Source organism: Sander vitreus, chromosome 5, assembly GCF_031162955.1.
Source record: "Sander vitreus isolate 19-12246 chromosome 5, sanVit1, whole genome shotgun sequence".
NCBI classification, from domain to species: domain Eukaryota; kingdom Metazoa; phylum Chordata; class Actinopteri; order Perciformes; family Percidae; genus Sander; species Sander vitreus.
In genome coordinates this window covers 24,571,736-24,589,408 of record NC_135859.1, presented here as the reverse complement: position 1 = coordinate 24,589,408, position 17,673 = coordinate 24,571,736, and the positions used below count along the sequence as shown (strand labels likewise).

The 17,673-nt window shown below is 39.3% G+C and overlaps 1 protein-coding gene across 2 annotated transcripts in view; it reads left to right on the top strand.

Moving 5' to 3' along the window:
* Positions 1-1,325: 1,325 nt before the first annotated feature.
* arl15a (ADP-ribosylation factor-like 15a) overlaps positions 1,326-17,673 on the top strand; it is a 120,963-nt gene continuing 104,615 nt past the window's right edge. The window contains exons 1-2 of one of the 2 annotated variants that reach the window (XM_078251185.1): positions 1,326-1,712; positions 7,557-7,657. In XM_078251185.1, coding sequence (XP_078107311.1) covers positions 7,604-7,657 — 54 coding nt within the window. In that variant the 5' untranslated portion in view covers positions 1,326-1,712; positions 7,557-7,603. The remainder of the gene's footprint in view (positions 1,713-7,556; positions 7,658-17,673) is intronic. The other variant, XM_078251187.1, reaches the window with a different exon arrangement.

The window sequence follows — 17,673 nt, the reverse complement described above, 5'->3', positions numbered from 1 at the left end:
TCTGTGTTTGCTTCCCACTAGATAATTCTTGCTAATTTCCATCCTGTTAATTTGTCCTATCTTGTGTGATGGCTTTTCAAGTCCAAAATGTTTTTTTCTGTGCAGACTGTTAATGGGAGTGATGTAAGTTTGTAAGTACTGTCATATCTCTCTCTTTAGTTTAAGTTCAATTTCTTTTATGTAGCTCTTTTGAGAACAGCAGAACACTGCTGGAATACTGGAAGTGTACAGTATAAGAAAAACTAGGATGACAAAAATGCTGTTCTGACACTTGATACACATTAATACATCACAAAGTTTTGTATTCATCTGAGAAACACACATCCTTTTCTTTATCCTCGGTCTTCTGTCTGTAACATCTGTGTGTCAGGCCAATGTGCTTCAGAGGAACCTTTCTTTGACTTTGAACTGTGACTGTGCTATCCCCTTTCATTCATTATGTATTGTGTAATGTATTATGTCACAGGCTGTTGCATTTTGTGCTGCTTCAAGCTTAATAATACTGTGAGAAATTGCAAATGCATGAATGTGTAGGTCAGAGTCTTTAGTTTGGTGATGGTTTATTTGTTCAAAATGGAAAATAGAAGCAATTGTGATTCAATACCGAGCCATCTAGTGGTGTATAATGTAATTGTTTTTGGTAATATGATAACATTATTTTTGTAATTCAAACTTCTGTAAATTCATTTAGGAAACAACTACACAAAGCTAAACATAAACATTTGACTACTATGTACAGATATAAGTATGTATATAAAAAAGTGTATATACATATACCCATTCACATGCATAAACATATACTTATACACATACATATGTATTTGACAGGTTTTACATATTTACAGTATGTATTTAACACTATAAAAATGTAGCCTATAGTTTACTTGAAGTGGATGATTTGTATACAGGCCTATAGCCTACATATTAGCGATTCTGCCAGTTTACCAGAAAGTCTGCCTTCTCCCCTTGAAAACCCCACTGCCACACCTCTGCTATGTTTTATGATTTAACCCTGTAGATCTGGACATTGGTGATACATCACTTATACGAAGACAAAGTCCTCTCATCTACTGGGTAATGTGAGAGGGAGTATTATTAGGCTACTATTAATAATAATCACCGTTGACACATTAGACTCACAACTTACTTCTGAAATACAATTAAAAATGCATATGTCCGCTGCTATGGAATTCCTAGTTGAAATGCAGAAAAGTTTGTCTCAATATCAACAAAGACTGTTTAGGTTTAAGCAGCAGTCAGTTCCTCCTCAGAATGAAAATAGCCACCATGTGTTTGGTCACATGACCACGCTACGTGCGCAAGACGACGTGCGTGACGTCGCGTTGTAGGCTTCGCTAGTTTCCTCAACCAAACACTCAATTGATATTGTGTGATAAAAACTGGAAGTCAACCGGTGGACGAGGGGTTAGTTAGTCTAAAAAAGCACACGAAACCCGCGGCCCTCCTCGATACAAACAAACTCAGTCGTTTCTGTGCTGAAACGTGTCTTATTAGCGAAGAAAACGGCGAAAATCTTGCTTTTAAAACCACCAAAGGCTGGTTTTTATTTTGCTTGTTTGCTGAAAGGCGGGGAATACAAAGCGACTTGTGGTCAAATCTATCACATTTGGGACTTATTGAAGCAAAACGGGATTACTACAAAGCCAGTTCGTGCTGCTGTGACTGGTCAGCGATAGTACATGGATTATCTGGTAAGTAAATTAATCTAAATGCGGTGTTATTGCGTATTCCAATCAAAGACTAACCTTTGGTTTCTTGCCAGTCGGGGTCCCTGATCATCAGATAGTGGTGTCACTCAGGTATGTGACCCTCAACTATTAGGCTAGGTGTAGTATCGGTTCTTGTTGTGCTAATGTCTCAGGGCTCGCCTGCAGCTTTTGCCTATGAGTGTTATGTGAACAATAAATAACTGGTTGACCCAGACTCCCATCTTTTTACATGTGAAACAGACAACTTGCTAACTTACACCGTTGAAGTCCTGTGTTAGCTAAGTTATGTAACATTATGTCTCTAACGTTATGTATGTAGCATGAAGCTCTTATTTTTCACAAAACTCCTTGTTGCTGCTGAGGACAAAGCGGCACTTTATGTTGTATTAGACTATTTGGAGTCAAAAGGCCATTGTAAGTGAGACCTTCACTAGTTTGAGATATTAGTCCCCTGCATATTTGTAATACCAGTGTGACCAAAATAATGATTAAAGTCCAGGCCACTGTCAGCTTTAGCCTCGAAGATGATGGTTTAGGGGCCTTTGCCCATAATGTAGAGGTGGGATGGGTGCTGCTGAAAAAGTGCAACAATAGAGAGGAAGTTGTAACTGAAGGCTTTCTCTGTGAATTTATAAAGCCACAGGAAATTAAGAGTACACAGATATTGTGCTGTTGTCTTGGGGGAACAGGGGGACAGTGTGAAATGCAGAGGAACTTTCCCACCCAGTGTTATCCGCTTGTTTATGATGGCCTCCCAAGATTTTGGACCTAAAATGAACTTTGAACTTCTACTTCATTTGAGAAGTATCCGGCAACTGGTACCAGAACAGTTACGCTGTAGTTAGGCTAATGTAAACTATTGTCTGACTTGTCTGTGGCTTATGGCCTTGGAGTAACACATCTTGTGGGGAACAAAAGGGGACCAAAGTGGCTCAGTTATAGTTTACATGAGTTATTCTGTAATCTCAGTTTCATGCTATTGGAAAGTAATTGGTACAGAGGAAAACACAGGAGCTATTCTTGAAGGGAGCACACCTGTGACATGAAATAATAGAAATTGATGTCACCTTCAAGCTCTCTTCTTTTTCTCCTGGCAAAGTGCAATAATCTACAACCGCTAACACTGCCTAGGGAAATAACATTTTCTAGCTGACTTACCTAAGGATTAAAGATTGTCTGTGACAAACAGTTTTCTGTGGAAAGCACAGCTGTAACTCTGTAGACTGTTGGAGCTGAGTGCTTGGCTGTCCTCTGAGGTCAGGCACTCAATAGGCGCAGGGCCTCCTTTCCTGCTGTGCAACACTGGAGACCTGGCACAACACCCAGGCCAAAACTACATCTCTCTCTTCCCTATAAATCTATTGAAACCTGTCACTAAACCCTTGATAAATGATGCTAGTCATATGTCCTGTTCATGCTTTTGGGTAAGGTTTTAGATCAGGTTTGACCTAAAATGTTTTTTGGGATGAACAGGAATGGAAGTACACAGATATTGCACATTGCTGGGTAATAACTGTGGTATGACTGTAGCAGATATCTGGTTTATGGTGGATTGGGTTTCAACTGGGAGCTTGAGCATGTTGAAGGACTGTACTCCTGCATGGTCAGCGTAGTGTTAAAAAAGACCACACAAAACAGCAGCACCGACAGAGGAATTTGGTGCTAGCTGTTGCCATGACACAGCCTTACAAAATTACAAGTGCACCGTGTGGCCAACTTTTGGACCCTAACTTGTTGCTGTCTTCACCAGACAGGACAGATTCAATGTGTTATGTCAAAAAGAGGACACTATTGGTTGAACCAAACTATTGGCTGTATTGTTAATTTCAAAAACCCATGCAAGAACCTACAGCATGCATTTTTCTCCTGAGGGTTTACTTTGCCTGATATTGCTTAACACACTGTTATACTTGCATGGTCATATTTATACTACAACTATTCCATTGCGTTATTTGTGCTCAGTAATTGCTGAAGGCAAATGCAGTCTGTAGGCCATTTCTTCAATCTTACACAACATTTGCCTTTTTTGAAGAGATTATCAGCTATTTATTTCCGCAACATAAGTGACTAAACCCTCGGGTGGACTGACATTCAGGTCATTCTTGTAGCTCTGCCCTAAAGGAAACCAGATATGCATAAACAAATTCTGTTAGAAAAAAAAAAAAAAATGATTAATTTTGTCTGGCGAAGAGCAACCAGTATGTTTTTTGTGGAATTTAGATCATGCCAAAGATTCAGTGACAGCAACCGCCAGGCATTGACCTTAAACTATATGGAAATAATGGTTGTGACAGTTAACTGAACAAAGAGCCTCATCTGCTAATAGGCCGGCCCAGAAAGAATAAACACAAGGAGCGAAAAAGTGTGTAAGAAAGACTGTTTATTTATCTAATTATATCTCTGTCTCTTGATTTTAACAATTGCATGCAGCATTTTGTTTTGATTGACTTGATGCATTTTTGTTGCTAAACGCTTGACATATTTCGCTATGAAGTGGTGGATCTGTGTCTTGGTATTATACTTTTAAATTAGGATGATGTCAAAAACACTAACCCATTTGGTTTACTCTTACCAGTAGTGACAGGGGGAAATGCCGACTAATGGCTGAAGCGTTTTTCTTCTGGATGATATGTAATTTAGCCACATTATGCTAAGACTACACCTAGCAATTGAATTTTAATTGCACTTTCCTTTGGAAAAGCAGACTTCATATGCACATTAATACTAGCTGGCCCTGAGGACATTACAACATAACAAGGTTGATGATGCTTATTAATTAACATGTGTTGTTCACTTAACAAGTAACATAATCCATAAATTATATAATCTACCCAGAAATCAATATTTATATAAAATAATTAATTGTCTCTTTGTGAGCTCTTATTTGGGCAGGACTCGCAAGATTAATATATTTTGCATAAATAGGCATATGTGTTGTTTTCACACATAATATCAATATTGGATAGTGTTGGAAAAAATGTAGAACATTAAAATTAGAGTATGTACTCTTCTTCATTTAAAATAAATTCTGTAAAAATTGGTCCATAGTGCCAACCAAGTGTAAAGCCTTTTAATCTGCAGTTTTGGAATGAAGAAGACACATTCTCAAGATAAGTAAGCTAAAATAATTTGAGTTTCATTGAAGAACCATCATTTGAAATGTGAGATCTCCTCTGATGATTGCTATCATTATACGGAAAACGTTTTAGGATTCATGCTACTAGCTTACAGGAGTTTGAGAATGTTTGTGTTGTTGTTCCGCCGCAGTAAAATTGCAGCAACAAACAGCACACATTTTTACCATACCATTTTTATGGCCTTTATTAGATAGCAGACAGTACAGAGGCAGACAGGAAACAAAGGGAAAGAGAGCGACATGAAGGTCCCAGACCGGAACCGACCTGGGGCAGTTATGTGGTATGCGCCTCAACCATTTGGTTTATCCAGTCAGCACTAAGCTTACACCTCCATGAAAATAAATTGTCTTAGAAGCCTGCATGTGTTTTTGGCTGACCAACTGTATTTCAGAGCAGATCCCCTGTCCAAGGGTACACAGCAGGCTATAGCAGACTGACATCTCACCGCCATAACACAGAGGAAATAGAGTTGATGCGAGGTTTTTGGCAGCATATGAATTCAGCTTGTTAGCCTATCGGATAGAAGGCTGGTGTTACTTTTCCGCTCAGTTTTGTCCCCTATCTGACCGTGTTCCACACATTGCTGGTGCTGTCCGTGCCAAGCTCTTTTTCCCGAGGCAAACAAAAATGACCTATTGTATGCAGATAAGAGCACCAAAAGTCTCGCAAGATAGGTTTAACAATACAACAGGTTCACTCAGGTTTCAGTTTGAATGGATGTGAATTGATTTAACCTAAACTTTGGTCAAGCTGGCCACAGTTCCTATAAACTTGCCCTTTTATTCAAAGTGCAAAGCCTCCAACTATACTGTGAAATACCAGTGTGAGCTCAACAGCATTCCTGAAGCCCCTTCCCTGATCTTAACCTGACAGCAGCATGTCAGCCAGGTTTTTCTGCCTGCTGACTAACATTGTAGTGATTCCCCTGTGTCTGTGGAGATTGCTAGTAAAGAGGCACAGGTTTTCATATTTTATTATTATTTTTAATTGCATTTCATTTCCTTTACATTCTCTCGGGCCATAACCACTCTCATTGCTTTTCCTGACTAGAAAAACAAATGCGAAGGACATGGATAGGAGAAGGGTTTTATTGTCATTGGTTTATGATTCTGCTCTTTTTTGTATTTGAAGATTTATGGGATGGGCCCATTAAAGCCATAAACAAATGCAGTTTGATAATCAGCTTTATCAGTGACTCAAACCTTTCATAGGAAGGATATATATATATATATATATTACTCCAGTCAGACTGAATAAACTACTGTCAAACTAGGCTATTATATACTGACTTGTTACATGAGGTGTTGCATTACAAAAGAAGATATCTACTGTACAAACTGTACTGTGTATGGCATGCACTTTGTTGGATGAGGTTTGGAAAGGCTTTTATTTCTTCTGCTAAGTTTTTTTTTCTTTCAATGGCATGGAGAGAGAAAGCAATATGTGACAAAAGCTGGATTTTAACCCAGGAAGTCTTAATTACGTGATACTGGTCCTCAGCAAATGAGACATCAAGTTGCCCCAATGCTTAGGTTTTAAACCAGATGAAAAACAAGAACACGTTGTCAAGTCAGTTCATTATTTATGAAGCCCAATATCACAAATCACAAATTTGCCTTAAGGGGCTTTACAGTACATACAGCATACGACACCCTGTGTCCTTAGACCTCCGCTTTGGATAAGGAAAATCTCCCCCTAATAAAAACTAATAAAAATCGGAGAGCATAGACAATCCAAATGACCAAAAAAAATAATATTGAATGTAAACCTATATGTTGTGGTTTGAGTGACAACTGGTTGGACAGTAGGTAGTTTTTGGCTTCTTTAAATAATCTAAAAGGAATCTTGAATTCGTCAGCAGATGACTTGAAACACTCATCATGCTTTCAAACTTTGAATTACTGCAATATCACGTTAGGTGGAATCCAAACATGAATTAGTTTGCTTATAGGCAGTTCAAATGGAATTCTATGTTGCATGCAGTAGTATGGTTTGCAGAAAAAATCATCAATTTGAATTCTAGGCTACCTGTTGATGGTGTCATTAGTTATCACATACCGTTATTGCATTACAGTTGAGTACTCTATATTATAACTGCGATAGTCAGCAGGTGGTTGCAGCAACGATTACTATACCAAAACAAGCAGTTTAAACACGACCCACAGTTCTCCCTGAACAGACTACTGACAAAGCGTCCCACAACAGTTATTGAAATCTCCACGACCGCTGTAAGCTCCAGTGGTCGATCCCTTCATCCTCCTCTATGCTGAAAGCAATGGTTTTCATACTTCACGAAGCTATCCGTACAGTATGGGCATAGTGTGTGGGTGGGTAATGGTGACTAATCCAATTTGTAGTCTCATTCTGGATCCCTAGTTGTCACTGAGCCCTTAATCTCTGTGTAGAGAAAGATCCCCACAAACTAATCTCAAGCTTGTGTCTGTCTGCTGATCCGTGTGGCAATAGTGTTTTATCTTTCTATCAATGGATACAGGGAGTAAATACAAGACAACCTTCAATCATGCTCACCTCGCCGCTCACAAAACCCCTCTGCAAAGCTCAGATTTGAAAGGAAAAGGCTTGTGGATATGGGCTGCCGACAGTGAGACATTGAAGGGCTGGACTCATGTTGTTGACAATGTTGTGCTCAGCTACTCCTGATCCTCCTCCATCCATTCATTTACTACAGAGGCTTGGCGTGTTTGTTGCCGGGGGTTACGCTGGTTGCTGAGCACAATGTCGGAGCACATGCAGCTCTCCCTTGCCTTGTGCAGGATTGGGCTTTACACGGTAAGGAAATGCATACATGCGGCTATCTGTTTGTTAGAGAAGGCAGGGATGTGGTGTGCTTTTGCGTGTGTTGAATTGAATATTGTTAGTTTCACCATGGGTTAAGCTTTACTTGTGTTTTGAAACAGATATGGACCAAACAACAGTGCTTCACTGTTGCTTGTTCACTGGAAGAAGAGTGTGCTCTGTTTTATTTGATTGGGTGTTAACATAATATTAAGCTGGAACAGGTGGACGTCAGTACTGTGAGATTTAAGTTAAACCTACAAGCTGTCTTTGTTTCTATTCTCAGAGAAACAGCCTTTTACTCAAAGATAGCTTATGGTCCCTTTTATCCTGCAGCTCCTAGCAACTGGCTTGGTCAATGGTTGTAGTTCAGGCAGCCTTAAGTACAGTGCAGTTATGAATGGATCCTGGAATATTATGCCACAGAGGCCATGGTGGAAGTAGTGTTAAACTTATTTTTGTTTTGTTATTGCAATGATACTTGCGTAAGAGTGGTTAAAAATGAATGTTCATCAATAACACTGCAGTATAATATATTTGATGATAATTATCTTAAATGTACTAGGGGTGGAACGGTACATGTATTCGTATTGAACCGAAACGGTACGGGTGTCTCGGTTCGGTTCATGAATTTACACGGAGAATACATGGTATAAAAATAAATAAAACTTGCGTGCAAATTAATTAACGTAATGTGGAACTACTGTTAGACACGCGGTTCTTTAGGGACACCTAATCTGTAGCCCTGCCCTTAGCTCTTCTTGAGCTCCAGCTCCGCCTACATGTCGAGTCAGTCGGTCCAGTGAGTCCACACGAAGCAAACTAGTCCCTTCCATATACAACCAAACATGGACGTAGCTGTAGGCTATCCCTTCTCGCCTCGACCACAAATGGCCTCCAGGCCCGTTTGCTTCGCTGTTTGCTCCGGTATTAGCTGTAACTCCGCCGTTAGCTTCACCGTTAGCATGTGAAGCTAACACCAAAACTCATCAACTGCTCTGTGTAACCGAAGCTGCTCTTTTAACATCCCTGCTCTGTGCATTCACATATGAGAGCAGCGCTTGTCTCCCATATCACACTACTAGCTGATTGTCTTATTTTGTTTACAAGTTACAGATGGAGTCTGGAGATGATGCAGGGTACTTATTGTTTACTGTTTACATCTTACTTTATACACTTCAAGCTGTTACAGCTAGCTCAGTGGACAGCCTGAGACATGCACAATAAAAAAAAAATTGCCTTCTGCATTTTTGTTTTGCTTTTCCCTCCATTGTACCGAACCGAGATGTCTGAACCGAACCGTGACTTCTGTGTACCGTTCCATCCCTAAAATGTACACTCAACGTTGATCAGTGTGCACGCTAGGCTACTGTACTGTAATCATTTTGAGTAAGACAAATTTAACTTACGGCAAATTGTTGCCTTTATCATCTTCAACCTTTATTTAGTTACCGGAGGTACAATTGAGGGCAAGCCCTCATTTTCAATGTAGTCAAGATTAAAAAATGTTTTATTAAAGGAAGAAAGTAAATACACAATACAATTTAGAACACAATACACAAACAGTGCAGAAATTGTAAAAAAAAAAAACAGTGACTGGAGTAGAAACTAAGATATGCAACAATATATAATTATAAAAAAAAGGATCAAGATAAAATCAAGAACATTTAAATTACTAAAAGCAATTGAAACCAGAAACAGGACTATTTAACACCATTGCTCTACATTGCCCATATGTCGGAAGAAAATGTAATGTACAGTAAATGATTGTTGAAGCCTCTTAAGTAGGAGCAGGTTGTTCAGGATCATGTGTGATAAGGGCCGGAGTTCCACTCTAACAGTGCAGCAATGTAAGGAGGGAGCATTCCGTTAATGGCCTTAAAAATGAATAGATACCATGTTTATTTTTTTGTACTATGTTTTTAAATCGTTGTATATTAAAGGTGCAGAAGGTAAGACTTATACAACTAACTTTCTGTCATATTTGCTGAAATTGACCCTGTGTTCGAGTAGAACTACGTGAAGCAGGTAATTGAAAATAAATCTGGCTCCTCTGGCACCACCTACAGCCTGTAGTGCGATTTGCAAAAATCCACTGCTCCCTGTTCAGATGCACCAATCAGGGCCGGGGGGGGTGACTAACTGCGTGTCCATCCCTGCTCAGGCACATACATTCATTCTCCCTTGTGGGGGGGGGGGGGCTTAGGAGTTTTGGGCTTTAGTGGAAAGGGGGGAGGGACTGAGAAGTTGTCGATGTTCCAATTTTTTGGCTAAGTCCTGGATCTTCGCAATCAGGGCACCTTTAACCACAGCTGATGACTCATGTTGCGTAATTTTTAGGTCCCCTGTTATTCCCTGACTAGCTGGTGAAGCTTCCTCAATAAACATCAAACAGCGAGGCTTATTTTGAGTAGGAATGTTAATGCCCATGATGCCCATTTAATATTGTATCTCATCCAGGACTCGTCTTTTCAGCCACACATGAATGAAATGAGTGGAAATATAGAAGATGGGTATTATCTTTACTGTTCCTCTAATTAAGTTCTCTGTTGTCTTTATGTGAATCAGTTTGGCAGATACATTCAACACTTTCTATTTATGTGTGTGTGTACAGCTATGATCCATGGCGAGCACAGCCTATAGCAATACTGTTCATGACTTGTATTGAATATGTTGAAAAAACACAAGATGGTTTAAAGGACTAGTGTGCAGGATTTAGTGGCATCTAGTAGTGAGGTTGCACATTACAACCAACTGAATACCCCTTGCTTCACCCCTTACCAAGTGTGTAGAGAACATATGGTGGCCTTCAGGTAACGTAAATGCGAAAGGTCCTCTCTAGAGCCAGTGTTTGGTTGGTCCGTTCTGGGCCACTATACAAACATGGCGGTGCAACATGGAGGGCTATGTGGAAGAACGCCCGCTCCCTATGTAGATATCAAGGGCTAATTCTAACGAAAACACAACGATTTGTAGTTTACACTAATAATAAAATAATTATGATTTTTTGTTTCTATTTCTGCCAATAGATCCCCCTAAATCCTACACACTGCTCCTTTTAAGTCATTGTAAAGGATCAATTCTCAAGATATTGAAGATTTTGAAGGATGATTATTAGGTTTGGGTATCGTTTGGGTTTTTGACTGAACGGGCCTGATACTTTTTAAGAAAGTTAAAAAAAAGAAGGGTACTAAACAACAGTTGGCGACATTAAAGAACGGCTTGTTTATTGCTAAGGCCATATGGTCAAAATTAAATGATTTAATAATAATGTAATAACTATACCTTATAACAATAACTTATTTCACTAGTAAATTGCTGTTGAATGACAAAAACAACCACCAGATGGGGAAAAAGGTATTTTACATTTTTTTATATATATATATATATATATATCATTTTTGTTATTGACATTTTAGATTGTTTCCAGTGAGATATTAGAGTTTAATAGTGACGTTGCTGTTGTTTACACTACTGTTGCTGCTCTACAAACAACATTTAGCCTAGTTATATTTAAAATATTAATTTCTAATCCGGTTCTGAATTTAAAGACAACCAGGTTTACATAGGAAATGTATAGCTAATGCACACTTTAATATTTGTTTATTTATCGCAAGTCATATCGTCGTCATCACAATGTTATCGCAGATTGTCCGAATATCGTACAGGCCCAATTAGATATTCAGTTCTTGACGGCAGAGCAAGAGCTATGCCACTGGGAAAAATCAAGAAAAGCTTTTCCTGTTTCTGTACACTGGCCTGATAATTTACTCATCAGTCATTACACATCAGATTTACAGTATGCTTTGCCGTTTAAGCTTATTGACTCTAGCTCTGAACCGGCTCTGTATTAAAAACTAAATCTGTATGGCACACTTAAGTTTGAACTCCTAGAAAACTGCAGTTCCACCCCAACTCTCAGGTCTTTTGAATCGAGACCTTTCTTTTTGATGCTGCCTTTCTTTAAATAATTGTTAATTTCTTACTGCACTGTAACTTTAATTCTCGTATTTTATCTGTTTTTAATTTGTTACTGAAGTTACATTGTTGAAAATTGGAATTGTATGACAATCTATAAGCATATAAAGAGAATTTAAAAGTGAGACCGGGGCGACCGGCCTGTTCTGGGAACGGCGAGGATTGCGGCTGGATTACGTGTATAGAGCGACCGTTTATAAATTGTCCCTTACTAGTGTCCTAAAATCTCGTATTTTTATCTGTTTTTATACTTTTTTATTGTTTTTAACTGCTCTTTAATGTTTTATGTAAAGCACTTTGAATTGCCCTGTTGCTGAAATGTGCTGTACTAATAAAGCTGCCTTGCCTTGAACAAATATTCCATAGATTATCTCCTTTATGTATACATTTCTAACACAAAATGCAGCTTATACCAGACCATGCTAGATCAGTGCAATACTGCAGTTAGCTTTTGGTTAAGTTCTTGGTAAGAGCAGGTGCCATGGGACATTAGTGACCATGTGCTGTGGTTACCATAGCTACTGCTCTTTGGACCCTGTCTTTGCAGAATGCCTTAACCATTAAGGGTGTAAGTGATCGTATTAGGCACTTCGTGGTCACCTCATTTTGTTATTAATGGAGTGGAAAATGGCCGTTCCACTGATTTGCTCCCCAGGCCCTGGCCACATCAGTCTCAAGGCTGGTTCATGCTAAATTTGAAAAGTAACTTGGTTGCACACTACCTAAAACCTGAAACAACATGGATGCTGCAGCAGCACCTCCATGCAGGACTGGTTGAACAAAAAGGAACTAAATGATTGATTGATTGATTGATTGATTGATTCTTGATTTGAATTGAAATTCATGATTGTTATCTCAGTAACGTGGCCTACATTACATTTCTGCAATAATTTAAAAAAAATTAGGTATTGCAGATTGTAGTTGATGTACTTTATTTGATAGGACAGCTTAGACACAAAAGGGGAGAGAGAGGGGGAATGACATGCAGCAAAGGGACGCAGGTCGGAACCGAACCTGCAGCCGCTGTGGCAAGGACAGAGCCTCTGTACATGGGGCGCACGCTCTACCACGGTGAGCTACCCAGGCAAGCCGTACTCTCTATTCTGATTACATTACATTTCACATTTTTGTAATTGAATGACTCGTGTTATGAACAAGGTTATGGGTTTAAAGGTTATAAAAATGAAAAGCTAACTTTCAGAAAGTGTCTCTGTATCATTTTGCTTGCTACATTTATCAGTCTTTTGCTGAAGGCCGTATTTGACACCTGAGAGGCTGAGAGTTGTTTTGAGGATGTTTTGTTCCTTCTTTTGGATCCTTCGTCTCCTGGGTTTCCGTACTGTGTCACTGCTTGGGGCTTACCTTTTTCCTGTTACCACAGGCCTGATACATGTTTGTCTCCACTCACCAGCTGTGACTCATCAGCAACCTCCTCATCTTTTCAGCCATATGATATTGGCTGAGAGTTGTGATCGTTATCATTCCCAGTCTCCTTTCTGTTTTTTCCTTTCTTGCCTTTAGGGTTGAGACGAAACCAGTCCTTTACTGTTTTCAGACAGTTACTATATATCATGGTTCATGTTGTCTTTTATTTTTAGCTGCAGCATAGCAGTTGACGTTGCTTGTGTTCTGTTGTCAGTGATCCATGCACAGGCATCCCAACGATTTGTTAAATAATGTTTCCTGTTACATGTCATCCTCGGTACATTTGTTTTTAAATCACACATGACCTGGAGCCTGATTTTAGGATTTTCATCTTTGATCAGAGTTAAAATGGTTCAACCCAGCTTGCAACTTAATTACAGGGTAGCTCTTTTACCACTGTTGGTCAGCCTTCTTGGCTTTGAATAAATAACTGCTAGACATTGCCAAATGGCTTCAAAGTTCAAAAAGACCCTTTGGTGAGTGTACGAAGTGGGAAAACACAAATTATTGACCATGGTGCGCCTTGAGCTGTGATTAATTTCTGGTGTGAACAGTTCCATTTGTTTTGGAAATATGCATGCAACATTTTCAAAACAAGGGCACACTTATGGTGAAGGAGTATTTCCATAGCTGTGCCAGTTTTATGCACTCTGGTGTGCTACCTCATTTCAAATAGGTGTGTAGCAGCTAGGCTAGTTATGTAAAACAGTTTTAAATTATAATAACTTGTCAAATGTAAAGTGTAGAATGCATTCTACATTTTATATATTAACAGGTGTTGTTACATTTTTAACCTATTTAAATAGGACTTTTTTTATATAAATATAGTTTGACAAGTTGCTCCAATGTCTGACAGCCATTTTATTATTTTCTAGAGAAAGAGCAGGACTGCAGGTTGGCATATTGATTAGGAAGTACCTCTGTTGATGCCCCTGTCACTAAAACAATGACCAAGACATTATTGTCTGTACCAGCAGCAAGGACGGTGACGGTGTGATTAACCTGAGCTTTGTCCACTCTGTAGAGAGAGGAAAGTGAAAACAAATTTCTGATTTGTGCTAACAATAGGAGCATCACAAAAAAAAGCAGATTTGCTTTATGTACAATGCAAGTTAGAAACAATCTGCAGGTGTGCACTGCTTTGCGAGTACATATGTAATTTTTTAGGTGGTGACAAACTTATCTCTAAATTGTAGAGGCTATAAAACAATTTTCATTTTCAATGTTGGTGTGAAAAAGAAACCTTTTTGATCACATTTAAGAAGAAATCGAAGTAGCAGTTTTTAGAGGAAGTCCTAACACCTACCTTTGAAACTGGGCTATTATAATTGTTACACAAAAAAGTCATACTGTTTTTAGGAAGAGGTATTTTTAGCGCTCATGAGATACCTCGGGCATTGGGTGTAATTATCCACTCATCTTGTTAAGACTTTATCTCACTGATTGTAACATAAACTTAAAACTCTAAATGGTCCATACAAATGTTTGTTTTTTTGTTACCGAAATACAGTTTATAGTACTATATACACACATTTGTGTGAAATTTTATTTTTTATTATTTTTTTTTTATTTCTCTGGATCGTTTTAGTGAATTGAAAGCTTCCTTGAGCTCAGATAGAACTTCAGAATTCAATGCCATAACGGGTTTAGGTTTTTTTTTTTTTATCCCATGGGACTCATAAATCCCAAAGAGTTATTGTATTATTTATTTTTTTATGTCATAGAAATTTCTTTGCACAGTAAATAAACCCTTCTTCTAACAGCAGGAAAGCAGCATGTGTTTCCAACTTGCTTCCGCCCTTTTTGAAAGGCAGGATGGGAGCAGCCATTGCCCCATCCTGGGCCATGAATATCCCACACTTAAAAATAACCACAGGACCTGGTGGGATGATGATTGAGAGATCAGCAAGGGTCAGCCACCCACTATCGAGCACTGTTTCCTAAAACCTGGCTGCCAGTCCTTACCGGTTTGTTTTGTTGCGTCAAGGACATTTTAGAAAGGAATTTGGCTCTGGTTTGTTTAGGAAACAACAAAGAATAACTTCCTGTTGGAGATGTATTGGCTGACAGAGCAGGGCGACGCCACCATTGGCCTTTGTGTACCATGTATACCAGGAACTAGGAGCAGATGTTTTTAAAGGCCACATTATTTCTGTTGCACGTATTATGCAGTAGTCATGCCCATCAAGTTGTAGTACATTTTGTGGACTTTATGAATGATTGTTTTCAGAGGTGTGGTTCCGTTTAGTGAAGCTGCAACCCACGTCTTAGCAGTCAGAATATGGGTTGGATTCTTCATAGGACACGAAAGCAGTGAGACAGTAATGGGCAGAGCAGGTTCAGGAGCAAGCAAATGTTTGGAGGTTAAACTAAGCAATTCAGAACATGAAAGCAACAGTTCAATATGGGAAATTGGTAAAATTGTAACTGCAACATAGGGGGAAGCCAGGGAAGACAAAATACACTTATAGAGGTTGGGTGGGGGGGACAGCAAGCTTAACAGTGCCAGCTAGTCATAGAGGCAAGACGGAAACATGAAGGGAGTTTAAGGTGTGTTTTAAAACACTCATTTAGTGGTAAAATAATGGTTCATTGGGTTCAGGCCCATTCACACCAAGAATGATAACTATAACCATAACTATACGGTATAACTAACTATAACAGTATGAGCATCTACACTGCTGAACGATAACGTTCTGTATACAGTGGCGTGACGCACGCGCTGCACGCTCTAGCTGATAATACATAATACACCAATACAGCAGATGTTGAAACATAAGATTACAAGAATATCTGTAGTAATATCCTACATATTCGCAGATTCTCAGTCTCTGGTGGTCCCTGCAGACGCAGACACTGCTGCCTTCTCCAGGCAAAAGCGGCCACAGAGCTCCAGAGAGCCACAAAAACACCAATACATCAACAAATCTCTCCGCAGTGTCATCTGCAGTGTCATGTTATAAATTCAGATGGGTAATTATCGGCTGTCAGTGTTTCACAATTTTTTTAACAACTAATAACTGCACTATATATATATACACATACATACATACATACATACATACATGTGCTGGTCATGTAATTAGAATATCATGAAAGTTGATTTATGTCAGTAATTCCATTCAAAAAGTGAAATTTGTATATTATATTCATTCATCACACACAGTGATATATTTCAAATGTTCATTTCTTTTAATTGTGATGATTATAACTGACAACTAATGAAAGTCCCAAATTCAGTATCTCCGAAAATTAGAATATTACTTAAGACCAATACAAAAAAGGATTTTTAGAAATGTTGGCCAACTGAAAAGTATGAACATGAAAAGTATGAGCATGTACAGCACTCAATACTTAGTTGGGGCTCCTTTTGCCTAAATTACTGCAGCAATGTGGCGTGGCATGGATCGATCAGTTTGTGGCACTGCTCAGGTGTTATGAGAGCCCAGGTTGCTCTGATAGTGGCCTTCAGCTCTTCTGCATTGTTGGGTCTGTCGCATCGCATCATCCTCTTCACAATACCCCATCAATTTTCTATAGGGTTAAGGTCAGGCGAGTTTGCTGGCCAATTAAGAACAGGGATACCATGGTCCTTAAACCAGGTACTGGTAGCTTTGGCACTGTGTGCAGGTGCCAAATCCTGTTGGAAAATGAAATCTGCATCTCCATAAAGTTGGTCAGCAGCAGGAAGCATAAAGTGCTCTAAAACTTCCTGGTAGATGGCTGCGTTGACCTTGGACCTCAGAAAACACAGTGGACCAACACCAGCAGATGACATGGCACCCCAAACCATCACTGACTGTGGAAACTTCACACTGGACTTCAAGCAATGTGGATTCTGTGCCTCTCCTCTCTTCCTCCAGACTCTGGGACCTTGATTTCCAAAGGAAATGCAAAATGTACTTTCATCAGAGAACATAACTTTGGACCACTCAGCAGCAGCCCAGTCCTTTTTGTCTTTAGCCCAGGCGAGACGCTTCTGACACTGTGTCTTGTTCAAGAGTGGCTTGACACAAGGAATGCGACAGCTGAAACCCATGTCTTGCATACGTCTGTGCGTGGTGGTTCTTGAAGCACTGACTCCAGCTGCAGTCCACTCTTTGTGAATCTCCCCCACATTTTTGAATGGATTTTGTTTCACAATCCTCTCCAGGGTGCGGTTATCCATATTGCTTGTACACCTTTTTCTACCACATCTTTTCCTTCCCTTCGCCTCTCTATTAATGTGCTTGGACACAGAGCTCTGTGAACAGCCAGCCTCTTTAGCAATGAACTTTTGTGTCTTGCCCTCCTTGTGCAAGGTGTCAATGGGCGTCTTTTGGACAGCTGTCAAGTCAGCAGTCTTCCCCATGATTGTGTAGCCTACAGAACTAGACTGAGGGACCATTTAAAGGCCTTTGCAGGTGTTTTGAGTTAATTAGCTGATTAGAGTGTGACACCAGGTGTCTTCAATATTGAACCTTGTCACAATATTCAAATTTTCTGAGATACTGAATTTGGGGTTTTCATTAGTTGTCAGTTCTAATCATCAAAAGTAAAAGAAATAAACACTTGAAATGTATCAGTCTGTGTGGAATGAATGTATACATTATACAAGTTTCACTTTT